The sequence below is a fragment of the Dermochelys coriacea genome, chromosome 13 (assembly GCF_009764565.3).
Source record: "Dermochelys coriacea isolate rDerCor1 chromosome 13, rDerCor1.pri.v4, whole genome shotgun sequence".
In the NCBI taxonomy this organism is placed as follows: Eukaryota; Metazoa; Chordata; order Testudines; family Dermochelyidae; genus Dermochelys; species Dermochelys coriacea.
The window spans coordinates 19,118,443-19,139,900 of NC_050080.1; the positions used below are offsets into that span (position 1 = coordinate 19,118,443).

General features: G+C 43.7%; 1 protein-coding gene across 4 annotated transcripts in view; it reads right to left on the reverse strand.

Annotated features, from left to right (window-relative positions):
• EYA2 (EYA transcriptional coactivator and phosphatase 2) overlaps positions 1 to 21,458 on the reverse strand; it is a 184,459-nt gene that overhangs the window by 24,894 nt on the left and 138,107 nt on the right. For all 4 annotated transcript variants that reach the window (XM_038370414.2, XM_038370415.2, XM_043495704.1 and 1 more), the window contains 2 exons: positions 13,355 to 13,444; positions 137 to 195 (listed from right to left, as the gene is read on the reverse strand). In XM_038370414.2, coding sequence (XP_038226342.1) covers positions 137 to 195; positions 13,355 to 13,444 — 149 coding nt within the window. The remainder of the gene's footprint in view (positions 1 to 136; positions 196 to 13,354; positions 13,445 to 21,458) is intronic.

Genomic DNA, 21,458 nt, shown 5'->3' on the forward strand with positions numbered 1-21,458 from the left:
TGAATGCAAGGAGTATGGAAGGGGAAAACAGCAAGATCAAGAATGTTATTTATATTATACCACTGCTCGTCCTCAAGCCATTTCCCAGGAATTGTGGAATGTTTGAGCTGGAGGTTCCAGTCCAGAGATTACCTACCTTAGATCTTGTCCATTGTCATCTGATGATACGTCATCTATGTGTATTTGGTCACAATCCTGCAAAGCATAAACAAACAAAAACAAAAAAACCCAGATGAGTCAGAAAATGATATTGCCTTGGAATAACAAATTTGAAGGAAGAATTTTATCATAGAATAATCATAGAATCATAGGACTGGAAGGGACCTCGAGAGGTCATCTAGTCCTTGTACTCATGGAAGGACTAAGTATCATGAAATGAAAAACGCATTAAGGGCAGATATTAAGGTAAAATCAGGTCCCCCATGTATTGCTAATACTTTCAACAAATTCCAGTCAATTAATTAGATTATAAGCCAATTTCAGATGCTGCTTGGCCACAACATGAATAGAATTACTGTGCATAAGCAAGAATTGTCTGAGATCACAATAGTTCTTGAATTGCACATTAAGGTGCTTCCTGGTCATACAGAAATGCGTAAAACTCATGCAAAGGAACTAGTTTGTCTCTTCACAGTAAAAAAGAGAAACATTAGTAGTTTACATGCATTGTGTGGTATCAGAATCAGCAGCCTTCCCCCAGTAAAGAGCATTACTGTAGCAGTAAGAAAAGGAGGACTTGTGTCACCTTAGAGACTAACAAATTTATCTGAGCATAAGCTTTCGTGAGCTACAGCTCACTTCATCGGATGCATTCAGTGGAAAATACAGTGGGGAGATGATTTATATACACAGACAACATGAAACAATGGGTGTTACCATAAACACTGTAACAAGAGTGATCAGGTAAGGTGAGCTATTACCAGCAGGAGAGCGGGGAGGGCGGGGCGGGGGCGGAAAAAACCTTTTGTAGTGATAATCAAGGTGGGCCATTTCCAGCAGTTGACAAGAACATCTGAGGAACTGTATGGGGGAGGGGGGGAATAAACAAGGGGAAATAGTTTTACTTTGTGTAATTACCCATCCACTCCCAGTCTTGTCTACAGCCAAGCTCTACGATACAACCGCATTTGCTCCAACCCCTCAGGCAGAGACAAACACCTACAAGATCTCTATCATGCATTTTTACAACTACAATACCCACCTGCTGAAGTGAAGAAACAGATTGACAGAGCCAGAAGAGTACCCAGAAGTTACCTACTACAGGACAGGCCCAACAAAGAAAATAACAGAACGCCACTAGCCATCACCTTCAGCCCCCAACTAAAACCTCTCCAACGCATCATCAAGGATCTACAACCTATCCTGACGGATGACCCATTACTCTCACAGATCTTGGGAGACAGGCCAGTCCTTGCTTACACAAAGCCCCCCAACCTGAAGCAAATACTCACCAGCAATCACACACCACACAACAGAACCATCTAACCCAGGAACCTATCCTTGCAACAAAGCCCGTTGCCAACCGTGTCCACATATCTATACAAGGGACACCATCATAGGGCCTAATCACATCAGTCACACTATCAGAGGCTCGTTCACCTGCACATCTACCAATGTGATATATGCCATCATGTGCCAGCAATGCCCCTCTGCCACGTACATTGGCCAAACTGGACAGTCTCTACATAAAAGAATAAATGGACACAAATCAGACGTCAAGAATTATAACATTCAAAAACCAGTCGGAGAACACTTCAATCTCTCTGGTTACTCGATTACAGACCTAAACATGGCAATTCTTCAACAAAAAAACTTCAAAAACAGACTCCAACGAGTGATTGCTGAATTGGAATTAATTTGCAAACTGGATACAATTAACTTAGGCTTGAATAAAGACTGGGAGTGGATGGGTCATTACACAAAGTAAAACTATTTCCTCATGTTATTCCCCCCCCCCCCAACTGTTCCTCACACATTCTTGTCAACTGCTGGAAATGGCCCACCTTGATTATCACTACAAAAGGTTTTTTCTGCCCCCCCGCTCTCCTGCTGGTAATAGCTCACCTTACCTCATCACTCTCGTTACAGTGTGTATGGTAACACCCATTGTTTCATGTTCTCTGTGTATATAAATCTTCTCATTGTATTTTCCACTGAATGCATCTGATGAAGTGAGCTGTAGCTCATGAAAGCTTATGTTCAAATAAATTTGTTAGTCTCCAAGGTGCCACAAGTACTCCTTTTCTTTTTGCAGATACAGACTAAAACGGCTGCTACTCTGAAACCTGTACCAATAAGAATATTCAGGCTTAATTTAAGGAAAAGAAGAAAACCCCTTTTTCTAGGTCTTTCCACAGAAATTTCTTGTCTGAGATATGTCTTGCTCCTATAGTGTTTCCCCAGTGCTTGCTGGAGCTTTACCCTGTCCTGCTCATGCACCAAGAGGAAAAGGGACCCTTTCATATCCCCATTCCACAGACAGAGTTAAGAAATAATGCATATAAGTAATAAGGAAATCAATACACAGGAAATTTAAACTGAATAGATTATGCACTTGGAGCATGAAATATGCACTCTAGATCGTATCATCTAAATTCTTCATTGTTTGAGTGGTGAAGGCTTTACCTCAAAATCTCAAGAAATGTTATTTCTATGGTTTCTTTCTCTGACTTGACTTTGTGATTAAGAAGGAGATGGGAAGAAAGTCAGGAAGCCCTTTTCTCTCTCTTCTTTGACTCTAGCAGGGAAGGGACAATGTATCTTGCAAAGGCCCTTGGAAGTCAGCAGTTATTGTTCTGGTTTTTTGGCTGATCTTCCACTGAATTACAGAAGTGAAAGGGGACTCTAAGCAATACGCATGACACTTAATATGGGTTTATCTGCTTCTCTAGTCACTCTTTGTTATCTACACTATGAAGCTTGTAGTAGTCTTTCTACACAGCCAAAGATTTTCTATGAGCGATTTAAATCCACGCCTTCTGCCCACACACACAAAATCTTGTGGCTAGATTTCCAAAGGGAGGACATCCCAAACATGCCTTCAGAAATGCATGAGAGACAGTTCTGTTCACAAATCCTACATTTCTGCAGATTGGGTAAAAATTTCAAAATCACTTAGTGACTAAGGCCATTTTGAAAGTAGAACTTAGGCTCCTAAGTCCCATTTTCAAAAGTGATTAAATCGCTCCAGTGCTTTTGAAAATTTTACCCACCATCCCTATCAGGAAGGCAGAGTTTCCTGAGCTGCAAATGCACTTGAGGGTTGTAATGCGATGGAAATACATATAATTTTGTGCACACACTTTCCTTTGAAAATGTAGCCCTAAAATTTCAAGAACCATCATGTCAAAGATGTATTAATGCTGCTTCCCTTATGGTATAATGCTGGATCCATTATGATACAATTCCTGACTTTTGCTGAGTAGGGGTTTCTAAAATATCTAATCCAATCCAGTTCCCATTTCCTCTGTTCCTTGCTTTATAATTGACACCAGTATTTTAAGTGAGTGCCGACTCTACAAATGAGAGCTGAGAAAATAAATTAATAACAGATCTCTGCTGGCACACACCCCCATTCTAAAATTAAAAAAACATTCCCAACAGTGGTTGTGAGCTGTGAAAGCATGCTGGAATAATATTGTCACAGCCCACTCAGCTACAGTTGCATTGTGCTGTGCATTATGTAAGGGGAAAGGTATTTGTGGGGGATCTGCTTTTCTCATTTACGAATGAATTGTTCTGTACACTGAAGTGTGACAACAGTAGCTATCACATTTCTGACTTAATAAAATACCATGACACTTGGTGAGACGCTACCTCATAGTCCACCAGCCGACCTATCATGTTACTGGGTAAAACACAGAGAAGCTGAACAAGGCAAGAATGTAGACTGTGCTTTACTACTTGGTTACCAGACTAATTTTTCATTCTCACAGAATTTACTTGAGACCTTAGTGAGAGAGTAAGAAGGACAGGAAAATCTGGGCAGCTGAACAGAAGATCCAGATTGTTTGAATGAAAGTCAGCAGTGAGGACATTTCTGAACCCTAGTTTTCACATCTGTTGGCTTTTTTAAAATGATTCTCTGGGATCTCATAGAGCTACATGATTAGTGTGGTGCATACAGGCTATACCTGATTCAGGAAATATAAGGCCCCAACCACCATATTGAGCCTCTGAGAACCAAACCTCCTCTGAAGTTCTGAAATGTTTGGACCATTCTTTTATTTACTTCTGCATACAGGTGGGACTTGATGCAGACAAGTTAAAATAACAGGAAACAGTTTGTGTTCATGATATGTCCACATTTTACAAAAGGCTCAAGAGGTTTGGAGGAGGATCCAGACTTATTTTCTTAACCAAAATAAACCAAAACTCTGAACATCTTGGTGTCAATTGTAAGGGCATGTGTACCCTCAAGATGCACCTCTTAGTGTTTTCTCTGTAAGGACGGTAAATATGCGATTCTCCCAGGTAAAACAGCCAATGACCTCTCATGTATGTGTAGACTACAACAGGTGATATTTAGGAAATCCTTGGTTACACAAACAGCTATCCCTCACTGTAGCAACAGGGCCACTGAACAACACTCAGAATGCTTAGCCGCCAGGGATGGCTTCAAAAGGTAGGTTTATAAACACTGTACTAATCTCTCTGACACCTGTTTTTCTGTTTTGCATTTTCTAGACAGCCCACCAAACAAATGTGGAAGAGAGGGATGCATATCTTTCTAGATAGAGATGCATAGAGAGCCAGCAGAGTCTAGTGAAATAAGCATGGAACTTGAAGCCCAAGACACCCGAGTTCTAATTCTGCTCCTGCCTCATTATATTGCCTTGAACACGTCACTTATCTTCTCTACTCTTCCATCTAATAAAATGGAGAATGGATAATACTTGCCTCTCAATGTGGGTGTGAGAATTAGTTCATGTGTGTGCAGTGTTTTGAAGAGGTAAAATGCTATGAGGCCTATATATATACACAATATACTGTGTCGCCTCCATTTTTAGACTGCAGGCATATAAACACGGGCACCCAATTTGTGTGCATCACAGTAACTGTGTATGCGGATGATCAGTTACACATCTAACCAGAGAGACAAGGTGGGTGAGGTAATATATTTTATTGAACCAACTTCTGTTGGGGAAAGAGACAAGCTTTCGAGCTACAGGTCTGAAGACATGAAAAAGAGCTCAGTGTAGCCTGAAAGCTTGACTCTTTCACCAACAGAAGTTGGTCCAATAAAAGATATTGTACCCATGTGGTTTCTTTACCATCCTGGGACCAACATGGCTACAACACTGCAAAAAAATCTAACCAGTCATTTGGTCAACAACACTACTTGAGTGTGCAAGCTAAACATGCAAAAGCACACATGCATTTGTGCACATACACACCTCTAAAAATCTGGGCCTTCTGTGACTGCATCTGGGTTGCACTGACAACGGGTCCTGATTGAAGTGACAGTTGTGTCACCATGTACGATGGGAACTCTGCACCTTGTAGAGCCCTCTTGAGGTCCTTGATCCTCTGTTATGGTTCACACACAGTACTAAGCTTTTGTGAGCTACAGCTTACTTCATCGGATGCAACATGTAGCTCACGAAAGCTTGTGCTCTAATAAATTTGTTAGTCTTTAAGATGCCACAAGTACTCCTTTTCTTTTTACGGATACAGACTAACACGGCTGCTACTCTGAAACCACACAGTACTAAGTCTTGCTGCGCCCGGACAAAGAAATAAATCCCACTTTTTAAGTTACTCAAGCCAGGAGTTGACTAATCTACTGTGAGTTGTATAATTGTGTGCAACAAGGAGGCAGTCGGCAGACAGTGACCAGGGGAAGACTCTAGGGTGAAGCTCCTCCCGTCACCAACTAGGTCTGATGATTGGTGATACTTTGACCAGCTCCCTTTACTCAGGACCATGTGTTGGGCTGGCTGTCCATCAATCTCACAGGTAATCTGGCTTATTTAAATAGATTGCCAGGCAAGTGAGGATGGCTTGAGTCAGGCTGCCTGAATGCTACAGCTGGTGCTCTTTCCTGCACATATACCATATACAGGTTGGTCACTACTTGTCAAAGCAATGGCACCAGGGTACACACTCAAACACAAATAAGTTATAGACTGAATCCAGGACACAGACCTTCCCGCTGCCCTTTGGAAAACTGCCAAAGGCATATAAAAAGGACTAGTTATAAGAACATGACGCGGTTAACAGGCTACCCTTGCACGAGGCAAGCAGGGGAGAAAGACTTGGCTGACATTCACACATGTTCTGCTTGTCCATGGCACAGGCAAAGATAAGAGCAGAGAAAGATTGAACAGCTGTGCCCTGGCTGCCTATAGAGAGCTGTATACTGTGTCCAGTTGATGCAGCTATTAAATCAGGCTCTAGAAATAGCTATTGGCAGAGCCTTTGAGTAATTTCTCCCTCCAAGGGTGATGCAGTTCTGGGATTTTTGTCTTTGGGACCTTCCTGATGGGTTGATGCTTTTGTTCCACTGTCACATGCTCAGCTCAGCCAGCAAAGTCCAAGTTCCACAGGCAAAGTGCTAAGAATTCAGCTCCTCCACAGTGGAACAGCGGAAGTTCGGTGGCTCCAGACCACTTAAACTCTTGAGCAGTTTGCAGCTAATAAAAAAATAGATGAATTATTTTCACAGTAATATCTCCCCAAAATCTGTCAGGCCCTCTTTGTTTTGTTCACTTTTCATGTGAGAGCATTACAAAAAAATTAGACTGCTTAGTATTTCCTTAGACAAGTTGGCAGCACATGTTCTAAGAGGACAACACAGCAGTTACCTCCAGCTTTGTCAAAATGTCTAACTTAGAATGTCACACAATTGTGTATCAGCCAAGCAGTCATGCTCGTTTAGGAGCAGACTAGCTTTGGTGTGAGCAGAAGGCGTCCTCCCCCAGACATCTGCTTCAACCTGTGAATTAAGCGTTTTGCTAGATAGGAAGCCGCATTCTAATCTGGTTTTAGATAATCTACACAAGTGCTAATTGGACTGTGGAAAGTTTGCAGCCGCATTGCAACGCTTCACAAATGTTTTTCTCTCATCATGCATTCTCTGAGAGTGCTTTAATAGGTGACATGCTATCACCTAAAGCCAGCACCCTCAGCTTCCACTGCAGCCCTGAAAACTGCAGCTTACAGTGTAAACAGTTCCCCATCTGTTAAATGGGGATAAAACTTTTCCTGTGATTGCCATGTCTACTTAGATTATAAACTCTTCAGGGCAGAGAAGTGTTTGTACAGTGCTTAACACAAATGGGCCTTGATCTCATTTGGAACTGCTGGGTGCTACTGTAACACAAAATACACAATAAATAGCAGAGGGTATCTTATCCTCTTCCCGCTGCTTTAACCCTCAAATTGCCAAACCCTCAAACTGTCCTTTGCTGTCCTTTTATTTATTTTTAAATAAACCTTACTTAACAGTCTTTTCTTGTTTCAGAGTAGCAGCCATGTTAGTCTGTATCCGCAAAAAGAACAGGAGTACTTGTGGCACCATAGAGACTAACAAATTTATTTGAGCATAAGCTTTTGCCTTATCAAGCATGGACACAAATATATCAACTGCCTGCCATTTAAAAGATTCGTTTTATGCTGTCACAGGGATTAGTTGGCACAAACAGCCAGTGTTCTAATAAAATTTAAATTAATCTTCTATTGTGCCTTGTGAGTGGTTGTTAGTGCATCAACATTAGTGAAAACCTGCTGATAATGGAAATGAGTATGCAAATGACAGTCACACCCAATTCTAGTTCCAGGAGTGCTGTGTGTGAATCATGAAGTGGTTATTTAGATAGCATGCTGCTTTAGAAAACCCTTGGAATCACAGGATTTGGCTTTCTAATTCAAACAATCTAATCTTTGTCTTTGGGCATTTCTTTTAAAGTGATCACCATCCTGGAAGAATGCCATAATTGAAATGCAAAATTATATCTCAGGGCAAAATTTCCTTTCTAATGCCTTTGGGTTAGAGACAAGCATTCTATACAAAGTGTATGGATACTAAGTTGTAACTGAATAAAACAAAAACACACAAACAAAAACCTTCATTTGAGGGAAGCTCATAAAATGGATGCTAACCAGTGTCTAACTCACTAGCTCCTACTCCTCCTGGGCAGGGCCGAATTAATGCAGGGGCTTTAGGGGCTGCAGCCCAGGGCCTCAGACTAAAGGAGGCCCCACAGGCTGTATACAGCCCACTGCTTCTTTTCATCTGGCCCCACAGCAAGTCTCCAAGCCGTGGGCTGGAAACTGGTCCCTGAGCCGCAATGCCCCCACTGGGGCTGGCGTCATGAGCGTCAGCTCGCGGATGTGCTCCTGCAGCCTCTAGGCGAGGGGCATCCAGGGAATCCCTGCGCGCTGCCCCTGCCCCCAGCGCCAGCTCCGCAGCTCCCATTGGCTGGATATCGTGGCTAATGGGAGCTATGGGGGCAGCGCCTCCAGGCACGGGCAGTGTGCACCACACACAGCGGCCTAGCCCCTCTGCCAGCCACCTCAGGGAGCAAAGCAGCATGGAGCCAGGGCAGGCAGGGATCCTGCCTTAGCCCTGCTGTGCCGCCGACCAAGAGCTGCCCAAGGTAAGCGCCTCCTGGCCGCAGCCTGCACCCCACACCCCTCCTGCACCCCAATCCCCTACCCTAGCCCGGCACTCCCTCCTGTGCCCAAACTCCCTCCCAGATGCTGCGCTCTCACCTGCATCCCAACCCCCTGTCCCAGGCCTGAACCCTCTCCTGCACCCAAACTCCCACCCAGAGCCTGCACCCCTAACCTCCTGTTGTACCCCAACCCCCTGTCCAATCTCTGGCCATACCCCAGAGCCCACCCCCCCAGCTGGAGCTGCACCCCCTCCTGCCCCCCAATCTCCTCCCCCACCCCTGAGCCCAACTCCAAACACCCCGGGGCCCCACAAAATCTAATAGCCCTGGGTCCACAGGAGAATTAATCCGGCCCTGCTCCTGGGAAACCACTAGTAAAAAGACCTTGTATAGATGAATCAAAAACCTCCTGAAGTCAAATGGGGTAACTCCCAACTCCCTAATGACACACTGGCCTCCATCCATTGGGCCAAGGCCTGGTTTGCTGCTGCTTCCTATCTCCTGTTCAGCTGCATGTGGTAGAACCTTCAGAACTTGGAGCACTCCAGCCTCCACGCCTGAATGCGTGAGAATAGACTCAACTGCTACAGCAGCATAGAATGCGTGCAATTGTTTGGAAGGTGAGCACAGCAGCAGCATTTGGAGGCTCAGCACTTATCCTGAACCGCTAGTTCAATATAAAGCTCGGCAGGAAGGTTGTAGATGGAGGAGACCTTTGTGCAAGGGGATAATGGGAGACAAGGAAAGTACCCAGCATCAAAAAAGCCTGGAGGGGCTATTACAGGTACATTCACCAACAGCTGGGAACCTTGCCAGGAAAGAGGAGGGGGTGAGTGTATACAGCACACTAGTCTGAATTCTCTCTCTGTGATCTGATAATATCCGTGGTTCCAGTATAACATCCATATGCAAGTCCTGCAGCTGACTGCAGGGAAAATAGGGCAATCAGAAGCTTTGTTGTGCCATTGCCTTCCTGGAAATAAATAGATGCTCTGTGTGGACATTGTACTACCACTAATGAGCTCCCTCAGTTTCTTCATTTGCCTTAGGGCTGGCTGAAATAAATGGTTAGTTTCAGTTCCTCTGGCCTTTTTCAGCTGTACAGAAATGAAGGCACCTGTGCTTAAAATGATTGGCCTGAACACAAGTTCTCTTGCTCTGGGGCTTAACAGTATCAGATATCACATTCACCAGCTCTTTGCAGTTTTCTTGTTCCTTAATACAAACTCTCACTTTGCCTTTCTTCTGTATATGCCTGAATGCAGGGCAGCTCCATGGGCAGTTTCAGCATTGTAGCATGGTGTGGATTTAGCTTACTGAGCCCTGATCAAGTCACCATTATGCCACTTGATGGTGCTGCTGTATACTGTAATCTCAGTAGATCTAAAACTGAGTCAGTCTCTCTAGGCTTGTTTTTCTGCCTGTCTTTTTTTTTTTTTTTAAACAGAATATTGTTCATTGTATCTTTTTCAAGCCCAACAGTTGGTGCCCATACAATCCTCAGCTATCACTCTGCAAATACTCTGGCCTGAAAGTCATTAATTTATCAGGAGTAGAATGGCTAGTGAATAAAGATAGTTGAAATTTTTGTGTTGCTTTTTGAGGGGTGGGGGGAGTATGGCAAGGCAAACATTTTTGTCAAAAGTTTTCATTTCTTCTGAAAATTTTGGTTTTTCGATGAAAAGACTAATGCTCCCACTTCAGCCTTAAAAACGGAGGTTGTTTTCATTTTAGAAAACTGGGAAAATTCTGCAAAAAAGTTATGGGAAGAAAATAAAATTTCATGGAAAACACCTACTGCTTTCCAACCAGCTGTTCTACTGATATTTGTTGACAATAATCTTCAAAGTTGTCTGATAAGCCTGTCTCTCACCTCAAATCCTCTTTGGATAGTTAAGGTTAGCTAGGGGATAACTGTTCTCAGAACTGGATTCTGAACAATTCATGTCCTGCAGTCAGACCTTTTCTGCTGAAGGCTCTTGTATTGCTATTCACTCCTACTGACAGGTCCATCAAAGCCATGATGCAGTTTTTTATTTTGTTGTTCTTGTGTGTTACACTTCTGAAATAAAGCAGTCAGACTGACAAGTGCTATAGAAATCAGTAAAATCATTTATTTTCACCAGCACACCTGTATCCCATACTCAAACAACTTTGCTATGGATGCGCCCAACTGGCTCAGATAAAATAAAGTTACTCCACAAGCCCAAGAATCAAGCTGAAAGTTTTTAACAGCACAGGTTTGCTGCTCCATTGGGCTTGGACTGTTTGGAGAGGAAAGTAGCTGGAGTCATTGTGCATTTCTTCATACCAAATCAGACCTTTTTGAGATTTATGCATCAACATGGAAAGTGACCAAAAAACAACAGAATACTTCACTCTTTGTGAATTTAATCTGGAGCCAACAACTTGTGACTAATGTGGACAAACTTAATGGCAACAGAAGAGTACTCAGGGGAATGGTTTTACTTAGGCCTGGTCTACACTGAAAAGTTATATTGACATAGCTACATCAGTCAGTGGCATGAAAAAACACACACCCCTGATTGAGGTAGCTATGCCAACATAATCCCCTGTGTAGACACAGCTATGTTGATGGGAGTAGCGTTCCATCAACACAGTTAACTTCTTTTGGGGAAGTGATGTTCCTACACCCTTCTGTTGGTGTAGGCTGTGCCTACACTACGGGGCTATGCCAGCGTAGCTACGGTGGTATCGTCTCCACAGTGCAGATGTAATCTTAGCACTTACGTAGTCCTCTCCACCTTCACAGGGGCTATGGAGATATTAATTAATTACTCACAATGCCTGTCTGAGGTAGAAGGGTGCCGTCATCATCATCATCATCATCATCTCCATTTACAGATGGGAAAACTGAGGCAGAGAGGGGCAGAGACTTACCCACTAGGTCACACAGTGCATCAGGTCTTGCAAGGACTACAGACCAATTCTAGAAGTTTTATAGCACTTCATTAAGGCACCAGAAGCTAAGACTGGACATCTCAAATGCTGGGTCACTTTAAATAAAATATTTACCTTTTTCCAGTAGTTATAGGTGAATTTAAGAATTTTTCACCTGCCAAGACCTGAGCTAAGGATTCTGTTCTGCTTGCAGCAGCTGAAATCCTCACGTTTTTTGTAACTGTATTGGCAGTGACATTCCTCACCCTGCTCTGAGGTGCTTGGCAAACCATCAACTGAATTCAGGTCTTGAAAGATAAGTAAAACAAGGGGGGAAATGTTTTCAAATATAATGATGTGCAAGTTTTAATCTTACCCATGGTACAGGTCTAGTGGAATGAGCATGGTGCTGCTGCAATGCAAGCTTGGAAAATTGCTTCCCCCGGCCTCAGTTTCCACACATGTGAAATGGAGTTAACACCATCTACCCACTTCGGATGAAGAGTGTTGGGCATGTGCTAAATATTATTATTTTTTATTTAGTGCCTTAAATAGTTTCTTCCTCTTTTTCTCTATGAAAGATTTTCACTTCACACTTTATGTATCCCCATCAATAAACACTTCTTTGGAAAGCTGGGAGAGGAAGGAAATGTCAGTTCAGGTGCTACAGACCATTTGTCTTTCAAGGGAAATGAAAATTCTTAGCAAGTGAAGTCCCAAATTCTAAAGAGAGCAGTACTAGGAAAGTTTTTAACTCCTTGTAACCCACATAGCAATTCAATACAGCTGAGAAGTGAAGGACAAAGGAATTAGAAGCCCTCATGGGGCCCATTTCACGCAGGCTCTGGAACAGTTAAATTCTTACTTTTCCAAATGAATAAACAGACTGAGGAGGGATCTCTGCTTATGGGATGCAGGCATAGAACTGATGTTTTTTCCCCTAGACCATTCCAAGCAATTTCCTGAGTGTATTGTGCCCAAAGCACCTGAAGAGAATTCTAACTCATTCCTTTCAAGGAAATGTCGTCGGGCCTTAGAAAACCCGGAACAAAATTATGTAACTCATTTAGGCCCATTCCTTATGATGGGCTGGTTACAAGCTCAAAAAGCTTTTCATGAGTGAGCTGTAGCTCACGAAAGCTTACGCTCAGATAAATTTGTTAGTCTAAGGTGCCACAAGTACTCCTTTTCTTTTTACTCCATAGCTAGTTGCTCAGCTGTATATACGCTATCTTTTCTTGAGCTTCAGCACCTGTTCTAAATGGCCTTTGGTGTGTTTTATATCAGTGATGGTATATTTTTACCTGATGCTTCATCATCAGAGCTGGCATTCCCTCAGTTAGGGAAGACTTTCTGGCGTTAGTGCAAAGGTGCACACATGCTCTCATTCATGCCATGAATTTGACAGTCAGGAGCTCTTCATTTTACCTTTTGTGTGTGCAGAATAGAGCTTGTAGAGGAACAGAACAGAGCGAACTTTCATTCGCTTCTGTACTGGCTCAGAACTAACTGTAAACCTGCCCCCATAAGATCTGTGCTAATTTAGTTTAATGAAATTATTAAATAGCAAATTTCAGAAGGACAAAGCAACATTGTCCTCATTATTACATTTAGTAAAACTACCAATAGACATCACTGTAACTCTGTTATTTTTTTAAAAGCTTTAGCAGAGCAAAGATGTCCGAGAGATGTGGCAAGTATGCTTCCAATAAGCCATCTTAGGCCCACTTCTTTGGGTCAGTAATGAAAGTTTCAGGACCAGAAAACCAAGGGTTTCTAAATCAGATGCAGGTGATTAAATAGGAAGATGTTAAACAAAATATGCAGTTACATACCTCCAGGTCATTAAAGAACAGATGTGTATCTGCAAGGTTGAAGATCATTTCTTCCATCATAAGACCTATCCGCACAGACGTGGTGGTGTCCTGTTCGAAAGAAAAAATGTGTGCGGTCTTTAGTGATTTTAATCATCCTCTTTCCCTGATTTCTGGCTATTGGGAGTGAATTTGGGACCTGCCCTACTCAGGCAGCCATTAATGTAATTTACTTCTCAAATATATTTATCATAGGTTTCTACCCTCGACTTTTATTCTGGTATATGGTTGAACTGTGTCCTCTGGTGATGCATGCAGCTCCCTTTGAACATTAACACCCTGCACTTAGCACATTTCAGATGAGGACAACGGGAAGCTTTAAACATTTTAAGCTTCCAGGCTCATAAGAGAGGTCAGTATTGTTCCTCATTTTACTTGTAAATGTGACTTATCTAAAGTCAAATAACAAGTCAGTGAACAGAACCCAGGAGTTCGACTTCCAATCCCCCTGCTCTAACCATAAAGTCAGACTCCTTTCTCTACATGGCATATTCACATCATTCAATCAACAAAATGTCTTCACTGCACAGTTAACCTGGGTGATAGGCACCTGAGTTAGGCTAGCCTGGATATGAGCATCCCCACAGCAAAGCCATACCTGCATCACTATGTCCTCACTGTTTCTACATTTACTCATGTGCGTCTGGGGGCATATCCCATGGTTCTTTGCTGAGATACTCTAAGATTCTTTCCCAGTCAATTGTGTAGGAGAACTTGTTTGTCCTTTGGGGGAATTGTTGGAAGGGCACTGGAGGACTTTCTGCACTTGAATGATTTAACCTGCATCCTCACTACAAAGTGGGTGGGTTCTAGCCTCAGATAAAGTGTAGCCTGGGTTTTAACTCACACTTCCAGCCAGGTCAAGGCACCTCCAAATCTGAGTAAAAGGTTTGTGTGCGTGGATGGGGAGAAAGAAGGAAAAGGGGGGCTAAAACATGGTAAAAGCCAAGGTTAACTCTGAAGTGAAGATATACCCTTAGTTCTATTCTTGAAATTCCCACCAACTGCAGAGGGGATCTGGTGGACAGACTAAGTGTTTATTTTAGGCCTCATCTACACACAACAGTTGAACTACTTTAACTATCCAAGAATAGTTAAACCCCCTAGTGCAGACACAGTTATATCAGTGTAAGTGTGCTTCTGGGTAGAGTTATTGCTATACAGCAGTGGTTCCCAAACTAGGGGAGCCACTTCTTCAGGGAAAGCCCCTGGCGGGCTGGGCCAGTTTGTTTGCCTGCCGCGTCCGCAGGTTTGGCCGATCACAGCTCCCACTGGCTGCAGTTTGCTGCTCCAGGCCAATGGAGGCTGCGGGAAGGGCAGCCAGCACGTCCCTCGGCCTGCGCCGCTTCCCACAGGCCCCATTGGCCGAGAACAACGAACCGCAGCCACTGGGAGCCATGATCAGCCGAAACAAACTGGCCCAGCCCACCAGGGGCTTTCCCTGAACAAGCGGTGCCCCTAGTTTGGGAACCACTGCGATACAGAAAGCATCTTTCTACTGGTATTACTGCATCCACACTACAGTCTGTACTGGTCTAACTATAAAAACACCATGTGTAAACCAGACTTGTTATGCTGTGTGTTAGAAATAGCAATATGCCTCGGACACTGCATCCTCAAGTTTGACCAACCCTAAGATGTTTTTTTTCCTGATAATTTCAAATATCAGTAGTACCACTAACAGTAATGCTAAGCTCTTGTACAGCAATTTCATCTGCAGATCTCAAGTGCTTTACAGAGGAGAGGCTCAAAGTTCCCTAGCCACAGGTCACGATGCCTCCAGCTTTTAAAAACAAATTTATATCAGTGAAAATTACACACAGAGAGTCATCAAGAAGTCCACATAAACATACATACCCCAGGCCCTGATCCTGCCACCAATGAAACCAGTGGCAAAACCTCCACTGAGTTCAACTACAGCAGAACTGTGCCTTCTGTGGCACTATTATAACCTTCATGCTCCTAGTTCCCCAACTTTGTTTGCTGCTTTCATTCATTGCATCATATCAACTCTTAGATTGTGAACTCCTAAGGACAGGGATCGTGTCTATTTTATTCCTATGCAGTGCGTTGTACAATCAGAGCACTGTATACATAAGAGAAAAATTCTTCCTGGTCACACCACTCTACCGCTTGGAAAACAGTAAATGTTACCAAAACAAAAAGAAATGAAATAAGATAATCACTGATTTTTCGTATAATTAATTTAAAACCAGCCTTGGAATGAAGCTCCTCTCATCAGGTAAGCAGTCCCACAGTATGGGACCTGCTCTCCATTTGTTGGAAAGGTATAACTCCTGATAACCACTTAGTTTATTAGTTCAAAACTGACAAATGAGCACCTGACACAGCCTCTTCTGTGATTTATTGCTCCACATTGCTCCTTAGGAATCTGCTGTGACCTATACCTCAACCTTGCTCTCCACAATATTAAATACAATTCTGACATTTTCCATGTCACATCTTCCCACACACAGACCTGGAGCCCCAAATCATAAACTTGCTGCTCCACGCCCAGTGTGAAATAATAGGAACACACATGACGTAGCAGAGTCTTAAGTGCTATACATGTGAAAATTATTTTCTTAATCACTAAATAAATATTTCTACGACACAAACAAAAATACTGTTGTTAATTTGGTAAACACCCTCCTAGTTCAAATGGATTTTGCCTGATCAAGTTAAACAGCAACAGAAAGCTTGAAAAAGGAGAGCTTCCACAACAGGCTTTCATTTGTAAATCATCTTTATTAGGTCAGGGATCTCTTATCTTTGTGTGCCTTGAGTGTACGTGTGTGGTTTTCTCCCACTGAAGTTACAAGTTGTCAACCCTTACCCACTCTGAACTCTAGGGTACAGATGTGGGGACCTGCATGAAAACCTCCTAAGCTTACTTTTACCAGCTTAGGTTAAAACTTCCCCAAGGTACAAACTATTTTACCTTTTGCCCTTGGACTTTTGCTGCCACCACCAAACGTCCAAACGGTATTTATTATTGGGAAAGAGTTCCTTTGGAAATGTCTTTCCCCCCAAAATCCTCACCAAAACCTTACACCCCCTTCCTGGGGAAGGCTTGATAAAAATCCTCACCAATTTGCATAGGTGACCACAGACCCAAACCCTTGGATCTTAAGAACCGTGAAAAAACAATCAGTTTCTTAAAAGAAGAATTTTAATAGAAGAAAAGGTAAAAAGAATCACCTCTGTAAAATCAGGATGGTAAATACCTTACAGGGTAATTAGATTCAAAACATAGAGAATCCCTCTAGGCAAAACCTTAAGTTACAAAAAGACACAAAGACAGGAATATCCATTCCATTCAGCACAGCTTATTTTCTCAGCCATTTAAACAAACAGAATCTAACGCATATCTAGCTAGATTACTTACTAAATTCTAAGACTCCATTCCTGTTCTGTTCCCGGCAAAAGCATCACAGAGACAGACCCAGACCCTTTGTTTCTCCCCCCCTCCAGCTTTGAAAGTATCTTGTCTCCTCATTGGTCATTGTGGTCAGGTGCCAGCGAGGTTATCCTAGCTTCTTAACCCTTTACAGGTGAAAGGGTTTTTCCTCTGGCCAGGAGGGATTTTAAAGTGTTTACCCTTCCCTTCATATTTATGATAGGATGAAACGCTGGCTGGGATTTCTTCCTGGAGCTCTAGGAAAAAACAGAGTTAATAAGACACATGCACCTTTAAATATACTATCAAGTATATAAAGACTAACAATATTTTCCACATCTCTACGACGATTTTAACCAGTTGATTCTGGGAAAATTTCACGGGAGAGTGCATCAGCCACTTTGTTAGAAGCTCCTGAGATGTGTTGGATGTCGAAATCAAAATCTTGGAGAGCTAAACTCCACCGAATAAGTTTTTTGTTATTTCCTGTGGCGGTATGAAGCCACCGTAGCGCATCATGGTCAGTTTGCAGGTGGAAACGCCGTCCCCAAACATATCGGTGTAGCTTTTCCAGAGCGTAGAAAATGGCGTAACATTCTTTTTCAGTGACTGACCAGTTGCTTTCCCTCTCAGACAGCTTCTTGCTGAGAAACACTACGGGTGGAATTCTTGATCCAGTCCTTCCTGCATTAAAACTACTCCCACACCATGCTCGGACGCATCGGTGGTTACTAGGAACGGTTTGTCAAAGTCTGGGGCCCTTAGTACAGGATCAGACATGAGTGTCGCTTTATGCTGGTTAAAGGTCTTCTGACACTCTTCGGTCCACTGAACGGCATTTGGCTGTTTCTTTTTGGTTAGGTCTGTCAGTGGGGCAGCGATTTGGCTGTATTGCAGTATAAATCTCCTGTAATAACCGACTAAGCCTAAGAAGGACTGAACCTGTTTCTTTGACCTTGGGACAAGCCACTTTTGGATAGCATCCACTTTGGCCTGTAGAGGGTTGATAGTTCCTTGACCCACCTGGTGTCCAAGGTAAGTCACTCTGTTTAGGCCTATTTGACACTTCTTAGCATTAACAGTTAGTCCTACCTCCCTTATGCGCTCGAAGACTTTTTGTAGATGTTCCAGGTGTTCTGCCCAGGACTCCAAAAATATGACCACATTGTCAAGGTAGGTGACTGCATATTCTCCTAATCCGCTAGGAGACCATCTACAAGTCTTTGGAAGGTGGCGGGTGCATTCCGCAGCCTGAAAGGGAGTACATTAAGTTCATACAGCCTGACATGTGTGGTGAAGGCTGACCTTTCCTTGGCGGATTCATCTAGCAGTACCTGCCAGTACCCCTTGGTTAAATCCAAGGTAGAGATGAACTGGGCCCGTCCCACTTTCTCTAATAGTTCATCTGTGCGTGGCATTGGATAGTTGTCTGGGCAAGTTACAGCATTTAGCTTACGGTAGTCCACACAAAAACGTATCTCCCCATCTGGTTTGAGAACTAGAACCACAGGAGATGCCCATGCACTGCCAGAGGGGCAGATTACACCCATCTGTAACATATCCTGGATCTCCTGTTCTATAGCAGTTTTAGCTTGAGAAGACACCTGGTAAGGTTGGACTTTAATTGGGTGACCATTACCTGTGTCAACGGAGTGGTATGCCCGTTCAGTCAGACCTGGGGTGGCTGAGAACGTCGGCACATAGCTAGTGCACAGCTCCTGGATCTGCTGTTGCTGCATATGCCCAAGGGTCATGGAGAGGTTCACCTCTTCCACGCCTCCAGCACTTTTCCCTTCGTAGTAGACACTTCAGGCCACTCAGCATCATCTCCTCCCTGGGCTGTAAACTGACAAACCCTTAATTCTCTGGAATAAAAGGGCTTTAGAGAATTAATATGGTATACCTTAGGCTTTCAGTTGGAGGTGGGGAATGCTATGAAATAATTAACAGCTCCCAGGCACTCCTGGATCGTGAAGGGCCCTTCCCACAATGCTTCCATTTTGTGGGCCTGGAGCGCCTTTAAGATCATGACCTGGTCCCCTACTTTGAAGGAACGCTCTCTGGCATGTTTATCATACCAGGCTTTTTGCTCTTTTTGAGCATCCTGTAGGTTTTCTTTAGCAAGGGCTAGAGAGGTTTGGAGGGTGTTTTGTAGGTTGGTTACAAAGTCCAGAATGTTAGTTCTTGGAGAAGGTGTAAATCCCTCCCATTGCTGCTTCACCAATGTAATGGCCCCTTAACCTCGCAGCCATATACAAGTTCAAATGGTGAAAACCCTAAACTAGGATGTGGTACAGCTCAGTAGGCAAAGAGCAACTGCTGCAACACTAGGTCCCAATCATTGGAGTGCTCATTTACGAATTTATGTATCATGGCCCCCAAAGTTCCATTAAACTTCTCCACCATGCCATTTGTTTGATGGTGGTAAGGAGTGGCAACCAAGTGATTTACTCCATGAGCTTCCCAAAAGCTTTCCATAGTTCCTGCCAGGAATCCCTGTTGAGGTTACAGGGACAAACCATCCCGATGAGTCGAAAGAATAGTAAATATGGCAGGCGACCAGCTTGGCTTAATGGTGAAATCCTAGCGGATCTTAAACATAAAAAAGAAGCTTACAAGAAGTGGAAGGTTGGACATATGACCAGGGAAGAGTATAAAAATATTGCTCGGGCATGTAGGAAAGATATCAGGAGGGCCAAATCGCACCTGGAGCTGCAGCTAGCAAGAGATGTCAAGAGTAACAAGAAGGGTTTCTTCAGGTATGTTGGCAACAAGAAGAAAGCCAAGGAAAGTGTGGGCCCCTTACTGAATGAGGGAGGCAAGCTAGTGACAGAGGATGTGGAAAAAGCTAATGTACTCAATGCTTTTTTTGCTTCTGTTTTCACTAACAAGGTCAGCTCCCAGACTGCTGTGCTGGGCAACACAAAATGGGGAAGAGATGGCCAGCCCTCTGTAGAGATAGAGGTGGTTAGGGACTATTTAGAAAAGCTGGACGTGCACAAGTCCATGGGGCCGGACGAATTGCATCCGAGAGTGCTGAAGGAATTGGCGGCTGTGATTGCAGAGCCCTTGGCCATTATCTTTGAAAACTCGTGGCGAACGAGGGAAGTCCCGGATGACTGGAAAAAGGCTAATGTAGTGCCCATCTTTAAAAAAGGGAAGAAGGAGGATCCTGGGAACTACAGGCCAGTCAGCCTCACCTCAGTCCCTGGAAAAATCATGGAGCAGGTCCTCAAAGAATCAATCCTGAAGCACTTAGAGGAGAGGAAAGTGATCAGGAACAGTCAGCATGGATTCACCAAGGGAAGGTCATGCCTGACTAATCTAATCGCCTTTTATGATGAGATTACTGGTTCTGTGGATGAAGGGAAAGCAGTGGATGTATTGTTTCTTGACTTTAGCAAAGCTTTTGACACGGTCTCCCACAGCATTCTTGTCAGCAAGTTAAGGAAGTATGGGCTGGATGAATGCACTATAAGGTGGGTAGAAAGCTGGCTAGATTGTCGGGCTCAACGGGTAGTGATCAATGGCTCCATGTCTAGTTGGCAGCCGGTGTCAAGTGGAGTGCCCCAGGGGTCGGTCCTGGGGCCCGTTTTGTTCAATATCTTCATAAATGATCTGGAGGATGGTGTGGATTGCACTCTCAGCAAATTTGCGGATGATACTAAACTGGGAGGAGTGGTAGATACGCTGGAGGGGAGGGATAGGATACAGAAGGACCTAGACAAATTGGAGGATTGGGCCAAAAGAAATCTAATGAGGTTCAATAAGGATAAGTGCAGGGTCCTGCACTTATGATGGAAGAATCCAATGCACCGCTACAGACTAGGGACCGAATGGCTCGGCAGCAGTTCTGCGGAAAAGGACCTAGGGGTGACAGTGGACGAGAAGCTGGATATGAGTCAGCAGTGTGCCCTTGTTGCCAAGAAGGCCAATGGCATTTTGGGATGTATAAGTAGGGGCATAGCGAGCAGATCGAGGGACGTGATCGTTCCCCTCTATTCGACACTGGTGAGGCCTCATCTGGAGTACTGTGTCCAGTTTTGGGCCCCACACTACAGGAAGGATGTGGATAAATTGGAAAGAGTACAACGAAGGGCAACGAAAATGATTAGGGGTCTAGAGCACATGACTTATGAGGAGAGGCTGAGGGAGCTGGGATTGTTTAGTCTGCAGAAGAGAAGAATGAGGGGGGATTTGATAGCTGCTTTCAACTACCTGAAAGGGGGTTTCAAAGAGGATGGCTCTAGACTGTTCTCAATGGTAGCAGATGACAGAACGAGGAGTAATGGTCTCAAGTTGCAATGGGGGAGGTTTAGATTGGATATTAGGAAAAACTTTTTCACTAAGAGGGTGGTGAAACACTGGAATGCGTTACCTAGGGAGGTGGTAGAATCTCCTTCCTTAGAGGTTTTTAAGGTCAGGCTTGACAAAGCCCTGGCTGGGATGATTTAACTGGGACTTGGTCCTGCTTTGAACAGGGGGTTGGACTAGATGACCTTCTGGGGTCCCTTCCAACCCTGATATTCTATGATTCTATGAAATTAGTTCCTGCATCTGTGAGGATGTTGGAGGGCCAACCTACCCTGGCAAAAATGTCTGCTAGTGCCTGGCACATACTTTTAGCCCTGGTGTTGCTTAGAGCTACTGTTTCCGGCCATCTGG